This window comes from Frieseomelitta varia, unplaced genomic scaffold (assembly GCF_011392965.1).
Source record: "Frieseomelitta varia isolate USP_RPSP 00005682 unplaced genomic scaffold, Fvar_1.2 scaffold_513, whole genome shotgun sequence".
In the NCBI taxonomy this organism is placed as follows: Eukaryota; Metazoa; Arthropoda; class Insecta; order Hymenoptera; family Apidae; genus Frieseomelitta; species Frieseomelitta varia.
This window is the reverse complement of record NW_025110272.1, coordinates 1-23,087: the sequence shown is the minus strand read 5'-3', so window position 1 is coordinate 23,087 and position 23,087 is coordinate 1. Positions and strand designations below refer to the sequence as shown.

Here is a 23,087-nt window from a genome sequence, read left to right as displayed (position 1 = left end):
GAAATTATATTCAACCATTGACTGAAACATAGACGAGGTATATCTCGTAGTATTAATTAATGGTGATCCAAAATCTGCCTAAATTGGCAGATGTGGCACAAAAATTATAGGGGGATCCTAGGATACCGAAAACGTGGGATAAAAAAATACATTGTATGTTAAGTCCTAATAATCAATGATACAATCGTTTATTTGTGAAACATCTATTATTGACTTTGACACTTTAGGATTTACATTCGTTTGCCTAACTAAATATTTTTCGTCAATTTTACCTAAAAATTCTTCTCTCTTTTGCGTGTACCGATGCTTGGATAGTTATTTATAATTTTCTGCATAATAGAATGACACCTATCTATTATTTTTCTAATTTTTTTAAAAGAATTTATTCTCCTATTACACAACTTTATTACTAATTTCCTGATAGAAATATGAATATCTGTTTTTTTCAGTCATGTATATTTTTGTTAATAAACAGTAAAATCATATTCAAAACATAGTTTTTAATCAATTCTCTCCTGTTCAATCTTCTAATGATAAAATATTGCATTTCTGTATTTTTGTTCATAAAATATATTTTTAAATTATTAATTATTAATTTAAAAAACTATTCAATTTTTTGATAGAACTTTTATCATATAATGTAAAAACTAAATATGTGACAAAATTGTCTATTTTTTGTCGATCTTCTATAAACAATTTAATTCACTTTCATTTACATTCTGAAAAGCAAATTTTTATTTTAGAGTTTAGATTTGATTTAAAAATTGATTGTATAATATAGTAAATATCTTATTAAATAATGCAATAATTTTACATTTTTTGACAATTTGGAACAACAAAAATGATTTGTTTTCCTATGGATAAAGCAATACTTGTTTAATTTATTAATTGAATAAATAAAACATTTAAAACTAAACTATACGTTTAATTTTATAAGTAACTGTCTGTGTGTGTATAGACATGCAAGGCAAGAGAAGATACGAACGATGTTCATGTTGTTTTTGTCTTTGATACAATAGATTTTACAAAACTTTTCATATAAAGAAAACTAATTACTCTAGACTCTAGATTACAACTTCCTTGAAACTATTCAATCTTTATTTAAACCATTTCTCATATAATTTAGATTAGTTTACTAATAATTTGCATTTTTAGATTAAAATTAAATATTGTGTATATCAAATAATATAAACTAATTAATTATAATTACAACTATGTTATAATTACAATAGGTGATTTTATTGTCAGTAAAATTATTAATTCCGAAATAATTTATAAGAAACTAAATATTATAACGATAAAACTGACTTTTTTAAATGTTTTAATATTTATTTTTTGAATACATATACTAGAAATTAATACAAAAATTGTTATCTGATTAAATTGGTTTTAAATTTGAATTTTATTATAAATTAATAATTATGATAATAGTCAAAAAATGATAGAACATATAATGATATACGTATAATAAATATAAATAATTACTGTTACCTATTGTTATTATTTTGTACAAATGAAATTTTTGCAGAAAAATTTCAACATTAATATTTTATATTAATAAATTAAAATACATTCTTATTTATTAATTACTTTAGATTGAATATCTTTATATTTCTCTATAAACTCTTCAATGATTTTATTAAGTTTACGATTTTGCCAATCAAGGGAAATATCATCGAGATGATTATCAAAATCAACAAGATTCCTGTATTTTTCTGCTTTTAGTAAAGCATATAATACAAATGTATGAGTTGCTCCTTTATCATATAATATACTGCAAAAATCAAAACAGTACATCAATATAAACAATAAAGATATTAAAATTTATTGAAAATATGTATTAAATATATCAAATTAGTTACTCTGATATATCTTTAAGTTTCCATTTGCCATCTACAAATTGTGAAACTCTTAAGGGAATTGAGCTCATACTGAGTGTAATTTCCTTATTGTCCACCTAATAATATAAAAAGAAATTTCTAATAAATTTCTAGTTTAGCGGTTTTTCCCAATTTTGATTACTTTGCTACAAATTTTTTTTTTAGAAGCTTTAGTCCGTTTTTAAAATGAGAAATCAATCGGGACAAGTCGAAAAAGTTCTTGTACTTTTTTAAACAAGACGTTATATTAAAAACTTTCTTTTCTCATGTCACAAAGATAACAAATATTTTAAATATTTTATATTCATGATAATTAGATGAAATGGAATCAACAACATGATTCATAAATCATATAAATTATTTTTATTATTTGTTTATTATGTTTGTTTATTATGTATCAATGTATTGGTCACACATTAAACAGCTATGCTTATGCTTTATATGTATCAATGTATCGGTCATACATTAAACAGTTATGCTTATTGTGAATATTAATTTATGTCTATAACTTTTTATTAAAGTAGCGAAATAGTCAAAATTGAAAAATGTCGGTAAATTGGAAATTTATCAAAGGAAGATAATAAGATAATGTTTAATGAATTTAATTGTCTAAAATACTTACCACTACAAGTAAGCTATTGCCACAATTCTCTGCTATTTTATCCGCTATTTTGTGAGCAGGTTTATCTGTACTATATTGAAATTTTTGTAGTTAAGTTATTATAAGAAAAGCAAATAAAGATTAAATTACCTCAAGTCATTTATATTTTCGTTTGCTAGGTAATAACCTGCTAACACCAAACCTTTACTAATGGCAAATTGATCAACCTAAAAATTATTTACTATTTATATGATAAACAAATTCAAACAATTAAATAATTACAATTTCAAATAACTAAACATAGTTATAATATAGATTAAAATATATGTATATAAACATATATATGTTAATACTTTTGAAATGTTAAATATATATGACAATTTTAGTATTTTTAATTTACAAGTAGAATTTATTAAATATACTGTATTTATATAACTCATTAACATACCACATCTGGATTATATGCGGTATTTAAATATTTACCATCGTCAAAGCAATTTCCGCCATAGGTGAAACATGAAGACAAATATGAAATAGTGGAACTACATCCTCGATACGTAATTGGGCAGATTTATTGTCACGTTTATTATTCTGTTTAGCTAATAACAATCCATTTATCGCGCAATGAGGATATTTAGCAGCATGTAAAATGATTTTACAGTACGCACGACTGGAGAACGAGATATCCGCCATTTTTTTCAGCAATAAAATCGATAATGAATTCGATATGAAACCCAATTTACTATTGGATCGTAGGGATCTCGAGAGAATCTCGAATGTAGAAAAATGAATTAGAACGGAAATTTTAAAACTGGAAATGAATTTTTGCGAGTGATTATTCTTTTTATATTTCAGATAACGAACATCTCGATCAAATTATTTACATTTATTAAAAAGATAAATTGTCTTTAATTTTCTACATATTTTGTCAGAGTAGGATTTCGTAGGAACCAACCTATACATAAATAATTCCCTAGTGTTAGTAAGTTTACGCTTTAAATTTATTCAATTAACAATAAATAGAGGAAAATACTTTTCAAAGTTGTATCGTGCATTTCCCTTTGTTTATTTTTTAAATCGATGTACAATGGAAAATATTGAAAAAATTATCGATCTTTTGCATAAAAGGAAAGTTATACGTAATGAACAATTCGTAAACGAAGAAAAAAAGCAAATTACAGAATACAATAATTTAATGTATATATTACAAACTATAAAAGGTTCTTATTTCTACGTTAAATAAAAAAGCTATTTTTAATAACTTTAGAATTAAGATTTAATATCAAAATTTTCGTTACAGATGAACGTAATAATTGTAAAGAGAATATTATTAAAAATCTTCAGTGTTTAACGAAACACAAACATTCAGTTAACCAACTCGTTCATAATTCAGAAAATATTCCAAGATTACCAATTTCTCAAGATTATCATCGGTATTATTATCTTTTTCTTAAATTACTTATTAAATTGAATATTTTATATCATTTTAAATATTTTTAGGCAAGCAACAATGTTTTTATCAGAAAGTATTGATTTTATAAATAAATTACCAAATATATATACAAATTTTGATGACGCTACCAAAGAGAATAATATTAATTCTGCAAATCTTCTTCATAATATTGTAGGTTTATTTCATATTCATTACAAAGAAAAAACAAACATTTAAAATTATAACATTTTGTATATATTTTTTTTCAGACATCTTGTACAAATAGCGTAGAAAGTAAACTTTGTAATATAAAATCGCTGATTGCAAATGTGAACACATTGCAGAAAAATACAGATATATTGCAAGAATATTGTTTAGTTAATAGCGGTAAGTTTGATTGTGCAATAAAAAATATTTTTTGGTACTCATTTCTTCCACTTTTCAATTAATGAAAAATTATTCATTAATTCTATCTCTATTATGAGAGTATTATCTTTCATAATTACAAATAGTTAAATGATTATTAAATTATCATATAAATCACTTTAGTAAAAGATTTTTAAATTTTTTAAATATCTTAATTTTTTATAATTACTGTAATTATTTATTTTTAGATGAGAATGTGGAAATCTGAACAAATACTGTTTTACATTTTAATCATATTATAAGATATTAACACAAGTTTAATATTATAAAATATTAATTCTTACATGTATTTGTTGATAGAGTTATACTCATTATTCATATTCAATTTTAACATAATTAAATTTGGATCCACCACACTCTGCAACAAATAAATGCTCTTAAAAAATTAAATAACTTTAAAAAACTAATCAATTTTCTTACCATTAATTCTGTAGTGATTTCAGAATTTGATTTCATTTCAGAGAAAGGTATTATTTTGTTATGTGAAACATTTGGATCCCTTTCGGGTGTTTCAATTTCATAAGTGGATGTAACTTTTTTAATTTTACCTCTGTAAAATAAATATATAAATATACATATAAATATATATATAAATGTACTTACTTTGTAGTATTGTATCTTTCAGTTGCAATCTTTTTTTCCCTTTCCATTAATGCTTGAATCTGTATTTGTAACTGATTAAATTTTTCTTTATTTTGATTTTCCAAATGTTTTGCATTCTTTAAAACTTTCATTCCTTCTTCTTTTTTAGTTAGAACTGACTATAAAATATTAATCTTTGGTTTTAAATAAAGAATTAAATGTTTTTAGATATTACCTGTGTAAGATATTCAAGTTCTTTGGCACGTAAAATAAGCAAATTTTCTTTATCTTGTAGAATTTGCTTGTAAATATTAAGTTCGTTAATCTTTTCTTGCCATTTTAATTTTTCTCGATTAGCAGATACATTTGCATCCTGTGCAATTTTAGTAGCAGTTTCCAACTACAATTGTAATTCATCATTTTTGATATAAAAAGCCATTCTTAATACATTCTAATTTGTGTATATAATGTTTTATAATTGCCTGTACCTCTACTTTAACAGCTTCATTATTATTACTTTTTAATTTATTTAAAACTTCTAATTGTGCTTTTTCAGTCGCTATTACTTCTTTTTCCTCTGCAAGTAATTTTAATTGTTTCTCTTGTTCTTTTATCCAGGATTCTTTTAATGCCTACGATCATAATATAAATACATACTATTTGATTTCTTCAGATATAATTTCTAAATATAGCATTAGTGACCTTTTTTTTTTTATTTGTACCTGCATAAACTCTTGTTCCCATTTCATTTTTTCTTCAAATAATTCTCTTTCTCGTAAGAGATTTGCTACTTTCTTATCAAGCGTTTCTTTTGCTTGATAGTACAGTGTGCTTTGTTTTTGAAGTTCAGTTATAAGTTGTGTAAGGTGAGTGTCAAATTTCTCTGTTGTTTGTATAAATTTATTACGATGTTCTTCCAAAACATTGTTGTGATACTTTAATTCAAGTTTTTGTGCTATAAATATTAATAAAAAAAATTAAAAGTCTTGTAGTTGCAAATTATAAAACTAAATAGAATAAATAGAAATATGCAAAATAATTTGAAATATTGCAATGTTATAATATATTATATAATATATTATTATATGCAATACAGTAGTATATTAAATGAAAAATGTATATTAGTATATTGAAAAATTTGAAATATACCTTTCAGATCATCTTCCTGCAATTTTAAAATATTTGCTTGAGATTTCTTTATTTCATCATATTTAATTTCCAATACATTTTTGTTTTCTACCATCCCTTCAATAATAACACTAGCTTTTTCTAATATATCCTCTATATCTGTTTTTCGAGTTGTCATAACTTCAATCGTTTGATCTTCTATTTGCTTGGCTTTAGATATACTTTCTATTATATCACAATATTCTTTTTGTAAGAGTTTTACATTTTCAGAATGTAGTTTACAAAGTTCTTCTATGTGTTGAGCATGTTTGTTCTAATTAAGAGATATTAAGTTGTAAAGTGTTTACCTATATTAATAATTTCTAATATTTTCCAATAATTATTAATTATATCATATTTATAAAGAAATAAATAATAATAATAGTGATTAAAGTAGATTATTAATATATATTATATATTATACAATATAATAAATAACATATATTAAGCTTATATTTAACCTTTAGATTATGAATTTCTTCTTTATATTGGTTTTCTATTTGTAACTTGTCATTTCTTAATTTTTCAAATTTTGTCATATAATCTACTTCTAAACGTTCTATTTCTTGTTTAACTCTTTCTTCTGATTTTGTTATTACTTCTCTCAAAAATGAGATTTGCTTCCTAGAAATCAAATCATTTTATTTTAGTTTACTTTAACTGTTAAGAGTTTAATATAGTATATAATCTAATAAACATACTCATAAAATTCTGCTTGAAATGTTATTTCATTATCATGTTTTTCGTTTATAATGGATAACTTATATTCTAATTTTGATTTTTCTCCCTCTAGTTTTTTTATTACATCTTTCATTTCTTTTATTTCATTTAGAAATTTTTTTTCTTCTTCACTTACATCTGAGTTGCAATTTGTATAAATTGATGTAATACTTGATATTGGCCTTAATTGTGTCGTTAAAACCTAAAAAAAAAAAAAAAAGAAAAATTAGAGGTTTCAAGTTTCAAACATTTTTATATTAGTGAATATTCAATATTATATTCAAAAAGTCTCACATGAATATATTGATTAATGCGTTCTTGCTGCAGTTTTATTTGTTTCTCCAGTAAAGTTTGTTTTTCTAACTGTAATTTTAGAAGAGCATTAAATTGTTCCTCTTGATTATGCAGTATGGAATGTTGAGTATTTGATATTTTATTTAGTTGTTCACTTTGTTGGAAAAGCATTGCTGCTGTTTCTAATTCAGTTTCTTGTTTTATATTTACGAGTGAATTTTGTTGATTTAGTGTCAGTTGTGTATCAAATAACGGTGTAGAATGTTCTTGAAAAATAGATGTATCTTCTAAATTATTTCCACTAGATGTTTCTAAATCTACTCTATTATTTGTGTTGTGAACTTCAATATTTTGTTTAGAAGCAATTGCTTTATCAGTTTTAGCTGTTCCTATCTTTGTTTCTGATTTTTTATCTCCTAATCTTTTTGAATCACTCAACCATTCTGGTAAATCATTTTCTGTTTTGGTATTTTGTACAAAGGAATTTTTAGTTGGAACATTTTCATTTGATACCTTGAAAATCAAAAATATATTTAATATCACAAATGTCATCAATATTGACTAATGTTGCTATATAATAATCTTAACTCTTCTAATAATCTTAGCTCTTTTCTCTGAATATTTACATATATTGTTTAAAATACATTCTTCATACTTCATATATCTACATATATATCTTATTTAATTATATGTTTTCTTATATATTATGGATAATGAAATATAATTACCAATTCAAAATTTTGATCTGATAATAAACCAAGAGGATCATTTATGATTTTTGTATTTCTCCTACCTCTACGAAATTCTTTTGTAGCAGGTTTAGTCAATAGATCATTAGTATTCAATTTTGATTCTTGTATAGTATTTATAGTTTGTGATTCTGCTTTTTTAATATTTTTAGAAATTATAGAGTCCATAACATTTGATAAATGAGGCTGATTTTCAAATAAATGCTCTTTTGCTCTCTTTGCTTTATCTATTGCATCATTATTGATTAAACTTGCTAAATTACTCTTTCCATTTTGAGGTATACTTTTTAATTTTTGTGTATTTTTTTGTTTGGATAATTCAGTCTGAGAAATAAGATTATTCTCAGAAGTTGAGTAACCATTTAGTTTTTGAGAAAACAATTGATTAGATTCTCCTTGCTGAAACTGAAATTCCAGCTCATTGTTTGATTTAATAGTTGCAGATGTAACTGGATTTTTAATTTTGAAAAGATCTTTCATTAAACTATTAGATGTAAATAGATTTTTCTCTTCTTTTTCAGAGATTTCTTCATCGGATAACAAATCAACTAATAAATCCTCATTAGAATCTATATATCAATAAAATGTTTAAATAATTATTTGTGAAAAGAATCAATTTAAAGAAAAATTATTTTTATATTTAACTAAAATATAATTATTTTATTATATTTGTATCTATATAAAAATAAAATATATTTATGCAAAATTGAAAAATGTCATTCCTTTAAATAAATTACAAAAATATTGTATAATCTAGAAAAGCATTCAAATCTTTATGAGATAAATAAATATAAATCACCAGTTTACGTTGCATTTTTACTCTAAATATAAAGCACCTTTAAATAGAACTTTTTTTTTAATTTCTCCATCAGATTGAATATTAGAATCTTTAAAAATGCTTGTAGAATTTGATTTCTTAAATGTATTATTAAATAATTTTATATCTAAACTATCCATATCTTCTAATGCTTTTGTAATATCTTCTAAATTTGTATTTGAAATTTCAGAATGATCAATCATCTGTGTGAAATTTAATAAAAATTAAATAAATAATTACATTATACAAGAAATGGCATAATACATTTTCTATTTTCTACTAACTTCGTTTCACTATAAATAGTAATAGTAACACCTTCAGAAAAATATTAATTAGTTCTTTAATTTTTTTAGTCTTTTTTCATTTATTTGTAAATCACTGATTTAGTTATTAATTAAACATTTAATGGCACTAACTGTGTGGACTATTAACTTTATTCATGTCTTGAAACTGTTACTTAAATTGATTTGCATTCAGATGAATGGTTTCTATGGAGATGTACATATAAACGTACATACATACATATATAGTAAAGAGCAATGAAAAATAATAATATTTCTAATATTTATTATATTTTATCATTTGAAAAATTTCCAGCGTTTTTAATAATGTGCGACATTTTGTTACATTTGACAGAGAATTATTTATTATAAATTTTCGTTGAGTTATGATATTGAGTTACACTTATATATGGTTTTGATTTATGAGAAGAAACAAACTGTAGCTCTATGAAATATAAACATAAATTTTTCATTTTCAATTTGACAACTGAAGATTGTTAATTATACAGGATATAAATCATGGTATATATATATATACAAATTGAATCAGGGCAATTTTGTGCTTCAAACTAACAATAAGACGAAAGTCGAAAATGACAAAATTGTGTTGAGTTTTTGTATTAGATATAATGGTAATTTGTTTGCTAACTGGATACTGCATTGATAACTACATTACGTTTCCTATCAAGTGATTGACATGCGATATATATATTAACGAAGAATATACGATTAAGATTTTTGCATTAGGTACATGTGGTGAAAATGCATTTGCTGCTGCTCGCTATACTGATTGCTGTCATCTGGATAGGCGAGAGCGTATATTGCAAGAGCTATATTTACTTTTAAAGAATTTAGTACTCGTCCGTTATTAATTGAAAATCTTGGTAGCAGTCAACGAATTCGAACGAATGCAGAAGAAAGAGTTTATTCAGTTGTACAACATAATTCCCGAAAAGATTTATCTACTTGTTCAGTAGATCAACGATTTGTAATGAGATCTATAAGACAAACAGTTTGTAAAAACAGTTACAATAACGATTTGTAGTGAGATCTATAAGACAATTATCAATTCATTGCATGTGTACTCGATTGATTTTCAAATGTATTTTTTTAGAAAAAACGGTCTCCAACGCAATTTTGTCATTCACGATTTTCGTCTTATTTTAAGCTACAGAATTGCCTTGATCAATTTGTATCGTGATTTACAAGATATTCTGTATATAACGCTTTCAATGCTTTACATCTAGTGTAACATATTACATATATAACTGAAGATTGAGAAGAAAATTGTAAGGCAAAATGTTAATATCATGCAACTGACACAGTTGAACATTAAATGTAACAATTAAAGAAAAAGATTTGCAATTAGTCGAAAGAACGAAACAATATTAAGACAACATTAATGAAAGATCCAACAAAAATTAATAAATTTTACAAGTTGGAATGATTAATCCCGTTCGTTTTATTTGGTACCATCTTATATTTATTCATCTGATCATTTATCTTATATTTTTTGTAAAACAAGAAATCGTATGTTACAAATCTACAAAATTATATTTGAAGAATTGTAGCGTTGAAAGAAACAAAAAGTTTCACAGTTCTCAATAATTATCCAATAAACAACAAAGAGTTAATAAAAGAAATAATACAGTATGAATAGAAAAAAGGATTTATAACTTTTAGGGTAGATAGTACTCGTTGAAACATGAAAAAAAGTTCTAATAAAAATAGGTATAACTTTGAAACTTTTAATTTTTCGACCCATGTTTATTAAGATTTTTTTCATATTTTGGCGAGGAAGTTATGAACCCTTTTTTATATTCATATATATATCAATTTATATAATGTTGTTATTTAATAAAATTCTAATCTTACGTAAATGCGTTTTTTTTCACCTCAAACTTCAAATTTAATACTGTATTTTTGAAAGATGTATTTTTTAATTTCTAATCGTACAATTTATTACATAATGTAATATAATATATATAAATTTTGACATAAAATATATACATATAGATCTTAATAAAATTATTTGAAGTTGGTTCTAAATTATTGAGAAATTTAATTTGATTCATTATACAAAACTGAAGAATAAATAATATAGATTTTATTAAAAGTGTATTTATAATATTGCAATAACATGCATTATTGAACGTATAAGAATACTTTTATTAATAATAATTTTATTAATTTTTATTAAAAGATTTCATTAAAAATATATTGCAATAATATGCATTGTTGAACGCATGAGAATATTTAAAATTTTTATACATCTGTACAATTACTTGTCTAATGCACGAACATGAACTACCTATCGTCAGGTTTGTATACGCATGCTCATTCGACGTATCAAAAAGTGGGGAAATAGCGAAAGATAGTAGGGAAATGAAAGTGGAGTTTTTTGGTACTACATACATATCCTATATTCGCTCTAATCAATAATACGTTAGAAACTGTTGATATACGAATGTTAGCATTAAGCAATTGTTCTTTCTGATCTTTCACACTTTTAGTAAATTTGAATTTCTTATTGCACGAGATAGCGATGCAGAGTGTCATTAATTCTGTAAAAGGTACTGCGCTTGGTGTTGCCGAATACTTAACCCCTGTGTTAAAGGTATGCTTGTATATAAATATATCTTCAACATAAATATTCTTAAAAAATAATAAAAGAAAATACATTGCACAAATCATATACAATTTTATCTAATGAACATTCCTATTATATACTATTTAATTATCTGCTTGTGTTATGTTGCTATATGTTTGTGATTGATTGTAATAAATGTATTATGTGTGTAAAGACATATGTATACACACACACACACACATATATATAAGATTATTATTTTCATCATAAAAATAATGAAAAAATAATGTTTATTTATGATGCTATTATAATAATAACTTTCTATGTAACAGAAGAAACATTAGATTAAAATAAAATGGATCTTTAAAAACATCTTTGTTGTATACAGATCTTTGTTTTTACAGTACTCTTAGAGCATCTTTATATATAATTTGTAATATTATATTATTGTGTTTTTATTTTTTTCATTTATTTATTATTGCACTAAATATTTATATCCAGTTCCTTTCCTTCTTAATAATAATTTTAATTTGTCGTTATCAAGTATTTTATTTTTTGTCATAATCTTTTGCTTCCTTTTCAATTGTATTTCTTTTGTATTTGATTTTTATTTCTGTTAAAATGTATTATACATGCAAATGAAGTATAATTTTTAATCATGTTGAATAACTTATACTATTAAAGGAAAGTAAATTTCGTGAAACTGGAGTATTAACACCAGAGGAGTTTGTAGCAGCTGGTGATCATTTAGTACATCACTGTCCAACATGGCAATGGGCTACTGGTGATGAAGATAGAATAAAATCTTATCTTCCTAAAACAAAACAGTTTTTGCTAACACGTAATGTTCCTTGTACTCGCAGATGTAAACAGGTATCATTATTTTCAAAATAAATATTATGTAATTAATATAATATGTATATAATATATTCTTTTATTCCAAAACTACATGTAAGCAAACAAGTCACTAATTTCTTCAAGATAAATTTTTTTTTTAACCAATAATTTTATACTTAAGTATTATTTATTTTAAATATGTATTATTAAAAATTCAATTTATATCATTTTTACTGGTTGAAATGTAACTAATATGTAGAAGGAAAAGATTTCTGTTAATGTTATATAATATAATATTGATGTAATATAATTATTTAATATATCTAAATCATATTTTATATAATTATCTAATATATCTAAATCATATTTAGATTGAATACAGCAAAGAACAAGAGTGTATTATAGAAGAAGATGATCCAGAAGGTGGTTGGGTCGATACACATCATTATGATTCAAGTCTTGGTGGAATTGAAGAAAGAGTAACTGAAATGACATTAGATGAAACACAACTTTGCCAATCAATTGGTGCGGAGGAAAATAATGACAATATTGATGGTGACGATGGTGATGACGATGATGACGATGATGAAGATGCTGCAGATATGGAAGCTTTTGAAGTCAGTGGAATGTTAGATGAACAAGATAAGGTATTTTAATTTTAAATAGATATTGTATTATAAGTGATGAATATTTATATTATTTATATATTATTTATATATTATTTAAATTGTTATATTACGTTTTAATAAAATAGTTGTCAAAATCTAAAATTATCATAATTTAATTTAAATTCAAATTAAATAGTATGCAGCAAAAACTACAAAGAAACCAGCCAAAGAAAAATGGGAACCATTTTCTGAAGGAGAAATTATTCATACACGTACATACGATTTATATATTACATATGATAAATATTATCAAACTCCTCGGTTATGGCTGTCGGGATATGATGAGGTCTGTATTTATTTTCCAACTTTATCTATGTTGTGCAAAAAATTATGTGTCGAATATAATAAAATTTTATAATTTTAATATAATTTTTCATAAAAGAATCGTAAGCCTTTGAAAGTAGAAGAAATGTATGAGGATGTTAGTCAGGATCATGCTAAAAAGACTGTTACAATGGAGGTACATCCTCATATTCCTGGACCATTAATGGCTTCAGTTCACCCTTGCAGGTAATTTTAAGTAAATTAATGTTTTTATCAACATAAGAATTATCATTACTGAAATAAAATTATGCAGACATGCTGAAGTAATGAAGAAGATTATTGAAACTGTAATGGAAGGTGGTCGTGAACTTGGAGTACATATGTACCTTATAATATTTCTTAAATTTGTGCAATCTGTAATTCCTACAATCGAATATGATTATACACAAAATTTTATGCTAAACACATCTGGTTAATAGCTTTATAAATTTTCATTGTACCTTAAGAATAAACGTGATTTTAGTTTATAAGTACATATACAACAGAATTAAGAGATTTGTGAAGTATATAATATAATAAATAATTTCAATTCAGAAAACTACAAGCTTGTATGTATACAAGATATTTGAATATAAAATCTAATTTTGTTGACTTTATGTATTACTTGCCAAAATTTGTATCATTTTATTTTGTTACTTTATTGTTATCACAACAACAAAATTAATATTTCCTAATAAAAACTATAAACTACTTCTAAATTATATATAAATTTATAAAATTATATATTAATAGTAAAAAGTAAAATATATAAAAGAACTTAATTTTTTACTGAACCGTATTTGTATTTCATTAAAGTCATTTTTTATCCATTAAATTTTAATTTTCACTATATGAAATCTATCTGACAGAAAGATGATAGGTTTCAATGAATGCTATAATAACATATTGGAAACCTGATGAATTGAGAAAATTTGTATTTCTTCTCTGATTTCGATGTTTGAATATGTTGTAGAAACCAACGTTTTAAACAACATATAATCGGCGGTCGAACCTACTTTCCGAAATATTCGCAAAAAATTATACTACAGTGAATTCTATATTTGTATTAGTTGTATTAGTATTAGTTGCCGGCTGCTTTAGCTTATACAACGTCGTAATTGAATTGAATTGCTGATTAAATTGCGAAAACTTTGTATTTCATGGTCCCATTGTTTGAAATTGAAGCCAGCTTGTTTTTTGTTGTATCGGTCCTGCGACAATTTTTAATAGAAACGTATAATATTTATACATATTTCATGGAATTATTAATTTGTAGAATGGAAAAACATTCTGTTTTATGAATTAAATGAGCCGACTATCAAAATTATTAAATTAATTGTTATGGATCATTGTTGATTGATTCTACATTGATCAAGACAGCTAGTTATGGACATTATCGTTGAATTATCGTCCAATGAATGTCAGTCGATCATACGACAATGATTCTTGTCATCGTAAGATACCCAATTAAGAATTAGGACATAGCCTTATGACCGTTGAATATAATAACCTGATGTAACTCAAATTATTTTTTGTTTATAGTATATGTGTTATGCGACAACGACGAGCCACGAGCTTGGATTGTATCACAAATAGGAAGGATTCAATGTGCTCGTTTTTTATACACTCACCAAAAACCGACAGCTTTTGCGAATATCTCCAGAATTAGATTCGACCGCATTTTATATACAGGATATATACAGAATTAAATAACATGACAAATTAAATAATAACAGAATTAAATAACATAATAATAACTTAATAAATTAAATCGAACATTTAAATTATTTCGGCTGCTATTAATAGGGGTGTGAGGGTATCCGACATTTCGAGTTCGGATCGGGTCTCGAAAGTTTGTGATACTCGGGTACCCGAATATTATAGATTTTTCGAAAAATCTACAATATTCGGATACCCGAACATTACATTACTGGTCAAAGTGATAATTTTTCAATAGGATTTTACATTTATTCTTTCAAATTTGTAAATATTTTTGTATTCTATATAAGTGAAATCAAATTTTAAAAATCCACAAGCAAAGAAAACAGTTGATAATATTATATGAAAATATTATATGAAAACTATTTTATTTTAAATTACTGTGAAGAAAACGCAATTGTTCAACTTTTTGGGGTATTAATTTTGTTCGCGTGGCTGTTACAACGTTGCTAGCGAATAAGCCTTCTTTTATTCGGGTTTCCTTTTTAGTCGGTCGAAAGCCGAGAGTTGCCAAGAGCACTTGACATTGTCGTCGCAGTTATCCATGCATCTTTTTCTTTTAAGTTAATTTATTATACATTGTATACGCGAGTTTCCTGTGAGTTTTATTTATTTCTGAACTCTTCGTCGAAAAGCACTCAAGACTGCTCGTGTTTACTCGATGTAGAATTTTCGTGATATCTTGTAGCTGTGTAACTTAACAAAAGCGATAGTTTTTCCTATTCCGCATAAATAAAGAAACGATAACTTATTTTTAGAAAACATACTTTCCCGAAAAAGTAATATAATTTATACTTTACAATCAATCGAAAATCATTATTCAAGTATTCATTTAATAGATCGCATACAAGCTGCATTAATTATGTCGTTGAGTAAATGCGGACTGAATACTCTTACTATGTCTGCTTTTTTTATTATTGATAATGGCAGCAATATTGTAAATTGAATTGAACCCAATAAAGATTGAAGAAAGAATAAATATAAAATCCGACTGAAAAATCACCCGACTCGCGACGTAATATTCGGGTATAATATCTGAATATTATAGAGTTCCCGAGTCGATCTAAGCACTATCCGATTTCGATGTCGGGTACCCGAGTATTACAAGCTTCCGGGTCCCGATCCAACCCGACCCGACATTTTCAGGTATCCGCACACTCCTAGCTATTAATGTTAAGAAAAAATGACTGAATAAGATTTAAATTTACACAACGCGTTTTCAAGGCGTGCATTTAACATTATTAAAAAAATCCTGCGAAAATAATTTGACAATATTTTTCAAGGTCATTGTACTCTTTTGGGTTATGTTAATATTCATTTTTTATAATGTGATGTCGCAGTCGAGATGAATTCAGCGATCTATAATATCATAACTTTAAAGACGAAAGTGAATTTAATTCTAAAGAATGTAAAAATAATACAACGAAAATAGTAATATTATTGTATTACTATTTTCGTTGTATTATTGTTATTGTTAATATAGTAAAATTATCTTATTTCATGAGATCTTCAAAATGTTACTTACGACTACCTATATACGTCAAGACACGTTTGTATACGATCAGCGAATAATTGAATGGTATTTCCGTGTTTATTTATTAAATAAGTATAAGTATACGTAGTAATTGCGTTACAAAAATGTTTTATTTACTAATTACATTCTAGAGCTCTCTACTAGAGCAATTTAAACACCGTTCTAACAATATAATTTAAACAGTGTGAAAGTATTGTATTTATTAGATTGATCGAAAGTTTATTAATGTTTGTTAAGTGTACAAAAGTTAGTTAATGAAGTTTTGTGATAAAATGTATCAACATAGCAAGAAAAAAATAAATATGAACTTTATGAATAAATTTTATTAACATTAATAAAGTTTTTGAGATCATGATATTTATAGGTCGTTCAATTCGTTTTAACATCGATGAGAATATTATAATATATTGTTATAAATAATGGATGCTAAGAAAGTATGAAGATATGACAAAAATTGTTAAAACGACCTTCAATTTGTTTTTAATAATATTAAATGCACGCCTTGAAATTATTTAAATTCTACTTAGTCATTTTTTCTTAATATTAATAACAATCGAAATAATTTAGATGTTCGATTTAAAATTAACACGCTGTATATAGGAAAAAATTCAAAATGTTAATTTCTATAACATTTAAAAATCATCCAAATCTATAAGATGGACAGCTTAATACATCGAAAAGTTGATTTTTTCGATATTAAGCATTTAATACTTTTTTATTCAGAGTGACATGAGGAATCGCAGCAAAAAAAAAAGAATCAGAATTGCATTAAAAAACAATGCATTTTTCTCAAAAATTATACAGGATGACAAAGCTTTTTAAACAATGCATTGTCACATTCATTATGTATATACATATAATGATGAGGTATCAACGATGAAGTATCACCAATTCAATTCAATAAATAAAAAATTTTTGGTGCGGTATTAGCAACAGTGTCTATATTTCTTTATTTTAATTCCTATCGTCAATAGTGCTGCAGTGCAATACTTGTCTAAATCAATATAATAGCATTGATTAATAGCATTGACTAAAAATAGGATAGATAGGACATTAAATGGAGTTTCGTGTCTCAGGATCTGAAATACCGATCAAGAAAAATATCATCACCGACGAAGTATATGAATAGACCTAGCACTTTATTTTTCGTGGCCGGGGATCTGAAATACCGACATAGTAAAAAAAAATCATGTAGCGGCCTAGAGTCCCTCGAGTACGAGTTTCGAACACCCACTCGTACAAGCCGCAAGTGGCTGTGCGCCTAGCGTCGAAGTCAACCGATATTCGATGTTAAGCAAACAGAGTGCGGAACCGCTAGGATGGGTGACCACATCCAGCCTAGCGAATAGTTACAACAACAAGCGTCTGGGGTAAGGTAAGGAGTCGCTGCCATCAGCCCCATTGATGAGTCTAGGCAGCGACTCTGAGACGAAACGCGCACAACCTTTCCTCACCTTACCCACATCATCACTTCCTACATTATCCTCGCATTATCATCGCCATTTCAAACCCTTCAATCACTGGTTTTCTAGCGCACTCTACGTTTAAAGAACGGTGAATTGGGGAATTACATAAAGTAAAACGATAGAAGTTGATTAAGTACCGAATACGCCAGGAATACGATTTTTGAAACCCATTACAGTGTTGTCAAACTTTCAATACTGAAATGTGATGTTAGTAATTAACCGAAATCATCTTACTACATACTAGAGACCGAATCGGTATTACGGATACCGGAAAAATACCGGTATTTTTAAATTACTATTCGATACCGGTTTGATGAAACCGAAATATTGCGAATACCGGTATAACGATGTTAAGTCGGTAGATGTGTTTCGGTATACCGGTATGAATCCGGTACAATAAAATAGTAATATATTAGAAAAGGAAAAGGAGACAATGATTAAATGTTTTCATAAAGCTGTATAATTAAATTTGACGACGCTTATTCTTGGTTGCGGGTCCTCTCCCAAAAAAATTCCTCCTTCTCTCTCATCCTCCTTTTTGTTCTATCTATACCACTTACCTTCTATATTTATTTTCCCGAACCTAACTTTTGCTTCTCTATTTTCTAGCCTCTCCCTCTTTGCTCTCTCTTTCAGTTCCCTCTGTATTCTCCTCTCCTCTTGTTAAGTTATGATCTATGTACATTCTTTTTCCTGCCAGTCTCTTCTTCTTTTCCATTACAGTTTGCTTTGTTCCCCAATCTCTCATCTCTACTATTGCTATATTGCACTATTCCCCCCTTCCTCTTGTCTCTACCCTACTTATTCTATCTTTTATATCAAAAAAATTCTTCCTCCATGAATTCTTCCACCTTCTTCTTTGTCTCACTGTTTTTCATCTTTAGTCCCCTAATGACTATTTTATTTTTCCTCTCTTTCCTATTTGTTCTTCCATTCTCCTTTTAATCTTCCTCATTTCTCCTTACATCTCTTTCCTCTCCTCTCCTTGCTTTGTTTCTTCTTCTCTCCGTTTACATTCAAATTTCTTTTCTACCCTCTCTAAGATTTATCCTATTAATTCTGCTCTTTCTTCGAGTTTTCTTTCCTTTTCTCCTCTCGCTTTCCCTTATTTTTTGTAGTGCTTCCTCTATTTTCTTACCTAACTCTTCTTCCTTTCTTTTCCATCTTTCTTTCATGCATTCTATTCTTTGGGCTAGTCCGTTTATTTCTTTCTCTATCTTCTTTTCTAATTCCCTTCCTTCCTTGCATCCCTTATTTCCGATTGTATGCCTTCTATTCTGCTTATTATTACATCTAACATATCTTGCGATGGTTCCTTCTCTTCTTTTCTTTTACTTCTTTCATTCCTTTGTGGGGTTTTCTTCATATCAGTTCTTTTTTTGGTTCTTTGTTGCCTCCTCTCTTTCATTCTCTTTTGCATCTCCTTCCTTCTTAGAGAGTCCACTCCATTGTTTCATCATTTTCCTACTATTCCTATCTCCTAACACTCTTTTCTCCTATTTTCTTCTTTCGAATGTCTTTTTCTCTTTTCCTTCTCAGTGTTTGGAGTGTCTAGAACCTCATCCTTTTCTCTGTCTTTTGTTTCCTTGCTTTCTAAGTCAACCATTCTTTTCTTATCTCATATGCTTCTACTTTTAACCTACAATCTAATTTTTCTCACCTAATTTTTTTAATTTCTTACTTATTTATATTAATTACCTTAAATTTAGTGATTATTTCTGTTTCTTTACTGTACTGTCTTTCTCTATTTCCGCTTTTAATAAGATTGGGTATTCCAGGCTTTCTAACCTAACCTCCCTTTTTCAAGTTCCTCTATTATTTGCTTACTTTCTACTTCCAACTCTATTTACTTATTTATCTCTCCACTACGATTTCTATTCTAGCCTCTTTTGCCTTCGTTTTTGGAATTTATTCCCTTTTATTTACCTTAACTTTCTATTTTTTTCGCATCTCTCATATAGCACTCTTTACCTGCCCTCTAACCAAGTTCAATTATACTTTTAATTATTACTCATTATTTAAATAAAAATTCAAATGATTCGAATGCGAGTAGTCGCGATACTTCAGGTTGAATCGGATAATTTTGGTTGAGCTCAGGCGGATTTAGAAACATACGAAAAATTCTCTAACTCGTCTGTTTCACTAGTTTAACCATTTCATAGAGTTGACGGACAGAACAGCAACAGAAATGTGGCAATCATATGGGACTTTTTGAGTTTCGGCAACTATGCTTTCGTTAGGAAAACTGAAACTTGCCTGTGTCTCTTTAACTCGCTTTTCTTTTGTCATTGTGCACAATAGCGGAGACAATTGGGTGAAAGTGTAGACTACTCCCTCACTGATTTCGGTGATTTTTGAATGTATTGATGATTTTTTAACAGTTTTTTTCCTGTAACACGTATGTTGGATTTTGTTTATGAGAAGAAAGGGTATCGATTTCTAAATAATATTTAGGGATCGTCAAAATTAGTGAAGGAGTGGTTAATCTACAAATTCAGCGGTAATCAGAAAGGAGGAAAATACGAATGAGGAATGTTTTAAACTTATAAAATGTTAATGCTAACATATATATCATTAAGTCACTCATACTTTATATCATTTTTATTAACAATTATACCATCTATATAACAATAAATCATTTCAGCCGCCGAAAATGCAACTCAGTGAGTTTGTCTTAATAAATAACACTGTATTATAAAAAAGAAAATATGTATAGTATCGTTCAAAAAAATAAATTTGACTTCAAAATTTCGAAACGAATGAATTTTGGAAGAAATAATTTACAATATAATGTGCTTCTTTATTGCAAACAATATTTGTAGAAATATTTTATTGACAAAATCTTCAAACTTTCATAAAATCGAATTTACGGGATAAAGATAATTCATTCAAGTTGTGAATTTACAAATTTATAAATAAAGAAACGTCATATTTAATTATATTATTCATAAAAATATCATATTTCAATAATTTTTTTCTAATACTTTTAAATAGATGTTAATAGTCAAATATATACTAAATTTTTCATCTAAATTTTCATCAATGTCTGTTTTAAATCGTTATATTCCTTCATTGATGTTTCACCACGTTCAATTCAATAAATAATTCTCGAAATAAATCCCGCAATACTCGCGATGCAAAACTTGTTTGAATCAGTACGAAAGTATGTGACACGAAAATGGTAAGTAGGTCCACGCACCTTCCAATCGTGGGTCGAAAAAATACATTGTATGCTAGATCCATTCGTATACCTCGTCTGTGTTATTGGTCTGTTCCAGAAGTCGGCAAACTTTTTTTTGGAAATGCGATGCCTGTATATCCACATGCGAACATTATTCACAACTTTTTAACTCGACAATCAGCCATTGCGTTACAGCGCGTAATTTGATTTATTTTTAATTTTTTCATGTCAAAAACAATATTAACCCGTGGGCCGTCGTACATTTGCCGATCCCTGGTCTATTCAATACGTTTCGACTCAAATATATATTTCCAATAAATATTATTAAAACAAATATTTCAAAAATCTATCATTCAAACCATATAAATTTTTCTTCTCTCATATGATTCATTTGTTATTTCTTATATAAATTGTGTATAACTTCTCAAACTTATAGCTTAAGCCTCTAATACGTCGAAACGCGTACAAAAATTTCGATATCCTAATATAAAGCTGCAATTAATATTGATTTTAAATATCTTAAATATTCTCTAAATATTTTATAAATATTCAATGTAATATCGTACAATTGAAATATGAAATATTATCGAATATATATCGCGAGACTTGACCATTTTTCGTACGGCATTGGTTTACAGTGAAAATGTATTTGCCACGTAATTGGTAAAACCGGTAAAGTACAGTAGTGACTTCATAACTGACCAACAGTCGAGCATGAAACTGGTCAACTACGAGGGTTGGTGTATTCCAGAAATTGGCATCGAAAAAAAAGTGGGGATCAAATATATCGTTTGTTTTGTGTGTCGAGTGTTGTTTCACGTGGCTGCATGACGTAGAGTGGGGATAGTCCCAATTCCAAGAATTGGTGGGGATAAGCGCTGGACAGTTACGAGGTCAGAAATCTGGTGAGTTGTGAGGTCACTACTGTATTCCACATGACAAATATTTAGTGTTGACTAGGAAATTGAAAAGGTATGGGCATCGAAAAGGTATGGGCCCTCGCATACGAAAACAGCAATTCTTGAAGAGGAGTGACGTGCAACAGACGTCCTGAACCGTGTTCTTCGTTAACGTTAACGATTTACATTCTACTAACAATAAGTTAAATTGAGTTCGAAAGTTTCGTTCATTTCTTGTTGTGAATTATTGATAAATTTGCTTGTTGTCTTGTAATGTCGTTTTCAAGAGCTGAAGTTCAAGGATTTAATCCAAAGTAAGTAAACATATCCTTTTATTATCTTAGATTTTTATTGAGAGATGTAATGCGCATTTCCGTATATTATCGTTGTTAATAATGTCATCCCTTTGCAGTTTCTTGCTTTCTCAACAGCTCTGAAATCTTTTTAAAATACTCAACTGTTGTATAACTTCTTTTTACACAAAATATATTTCCGCGGGAAATAAGTCGGTGATCTTTCAAGAAATATATTAAAAAAAGTATGAATTCATATATGTCGTGAAACTATCAGTTTTTAATCATAATTCCATAAAATAATACCGTAATTTTAATTCTGTGCAATAGATATCGTAAGATTATCGTTTTCTTATATTTTATTGTCCTGTCTTATATTTTATTGTCCTTCTTATATTTTATTGTCTTTTATGCACAAATTTTAGAAAATTAAAGTTGACATATTTCCTAAATTAATGTTTCATCGATATGCATAGGTTGATAGAAGGATTTCAGAGATTTCAAAATCACCTCTACTGTTTTCAATGAACCTCGACGTTCAATATACGTACATACATACATACATACATATATATATATATATATATATATATATATATATATATATATATATATATATATATATATATATATATATATATATATATA

At 26.7% G+C, this 23,087-nt stretch overlaps 4 protein-coding genes across 10 annotated transcripts; 2 read left to right on the top strand and 2 right to left on the bottom strand.

Annotated features, from left to right (window-relative positions):
* Positions 1 to 158: 158 nt before the first annotated feature.
* LOC122533262 (ER membrane protein complex subunit 8/9 homolog) lies at positions 159 to 3,210 on the bottom strand. Its single transcript, XM_043662815.1, has 5 exons — positions 2,965 to 3,210; positions 2,632 to 2,708; positions 2,503 to 2,572; positions 1,863 to 1,957; positions 159 to 1,774 (listed from the first exon to the last, which is right to left on the bottom strand). Exons 1-5 carry the CDS (start codon positions 3,172 to 3,174, stop codon positions 1,576 to 1,578), a joined length of 651 nt encoding a protein of 216 aa, XP_043518750.1. The 5' UTR covers positions 3,175 to 3,210; the 3' UTR covers positions 159 to 1,575.
* Positions 3,211 to 3,453: 243 nt separating this feature from the next.
* LOC122533263 lies at positions 3,454 to 8,507 on the top strand. 2 transcript variants are annotated; one of them, XM_043662817.1, is made up of 5 exons: positions 3,454 to 3,701; positions 3,782 to 3,914; positions 3,982 to 4,105; positions 4,183 to 4,300; positions 8,373 to 8,507. In XM_043662817.1, the coding sequence occupies exons 1-5, from the start codon at positions 3,569 to 3,571 to the stop codon at positions 8,432 to 8,434; spliced, it is 570 nt and encodes a 189-aa protein (XP_043518752.1). In that variant the 5' UTR covers positions 3,454 to 3,568; the 3' UTR covers positions 8,435 to 8,507. The 2 variants fall into 2 exon arrangements, with proteins under 2 accessions (XP_043518752.1, XP_043518753.1); XM_043662818.1 differs by lacking the exon at positions 8,373 to 8,507 and adding an exon at positions 4,528 to 4,729.
* LOC122533260 (spindle pole component SPC72-like) lies at positions 4,604 to 9,303 on the bottom strand. 3 transcript variants are annotated; one of them, XM_043662809.1, is made up of 13 exons: positions 8,984 to 9,303; positions 8,688 to 8,871; positions 7,831 to 8,420; positions 7,103 to 7,615; positions 6,790 to 7,010; positions 6,550 to 6,712; positions 6,071 to 6,362; positions 5,644 to 5,876; positions 5,410 to 5,553; positions 5,157 to 5,321; positions 4,943 to 5,100; positions 4,760 to 4,889; positions 4,618 to 4,697 (listed from the first exon to the last, which is right to left on the bottom strand). In XM_043662809.1, exons 2-13 carry the CDS (start codon positions 8,869 to 8,871, stop codon positions 4,620 to 4,622), a joined length of 2,871 nt encoding a protein of 956 aa, XP_043518744.1. In that variant the 5' UTR covers positions 8,984 to 9,303; the 3' UTR covers positions 4,618 to 4,619. The 3 variants fall into 3 exon arrangements, with proteins under 3 accessions (XP_043518743.1, XP_043518745.1, XP_043518744.1); XM_043662808.1 differs by having other exon boundaries at positions 4,604 to 4,889; XM_043662810.1 differs by lacking the exons at positions 8,688 to 8,871; positions 8,984 to 9,303 and adding an exon at positions 8,651 to 8,667 and having other exon boundaries at positions 4,604 to 4,889.
* A 2,012-nt stretch (positions 9,304 to 11,315) lies between these two features.
* LOC122533261 (ubiquitin-like-conjugating enzyme ATG3) lies at positions 11,316 to 15,213 on the top strand. Of its 4 annotated transcripts, none has more exons than XM_043662812.1 (6): positions 11,316 to 11,566; positions 12,224 to 12,412; positions 12,748 to 13,023; positions 13,181 to 13,330; positions 13,427 to 13,554; positions 14,890 to 15,213. In XM_043662812.1, exons 1-6 carry the CDS (start codon positions 11,495 to 11,497, stop codon positions 15,014 to 15,016), a joined length of 942 nt encoding a protein of 313 aa, XP_043518747.1. In that variant the 5' UTR covers positions 11,316 to 11,494; the 3' UTR covers positions 15,017 to 15,213. The 4 variants fall into 4 exon arrangements, with proteins under 4 accessions (XP_043518747.1, XP_043518749.1, XP_043518748.1 ...); XM_043662813.1 differs by lacking the exon at positions 14,890 to 15,213 and adding an exon at positions 14,321 to 14,425 and having other exon boundaries at positions 11,317 to 11,566; XM_043662811.1 differs by lacking the exon at positions 14,890 to 15,213 and adding an exon at positions 13,622 to 13,909 and having other exon boundaries at positions 11,318 to 11,566.
* Positions 15,214 to 23,087: the final 7,874 nt, after the last annotated feature.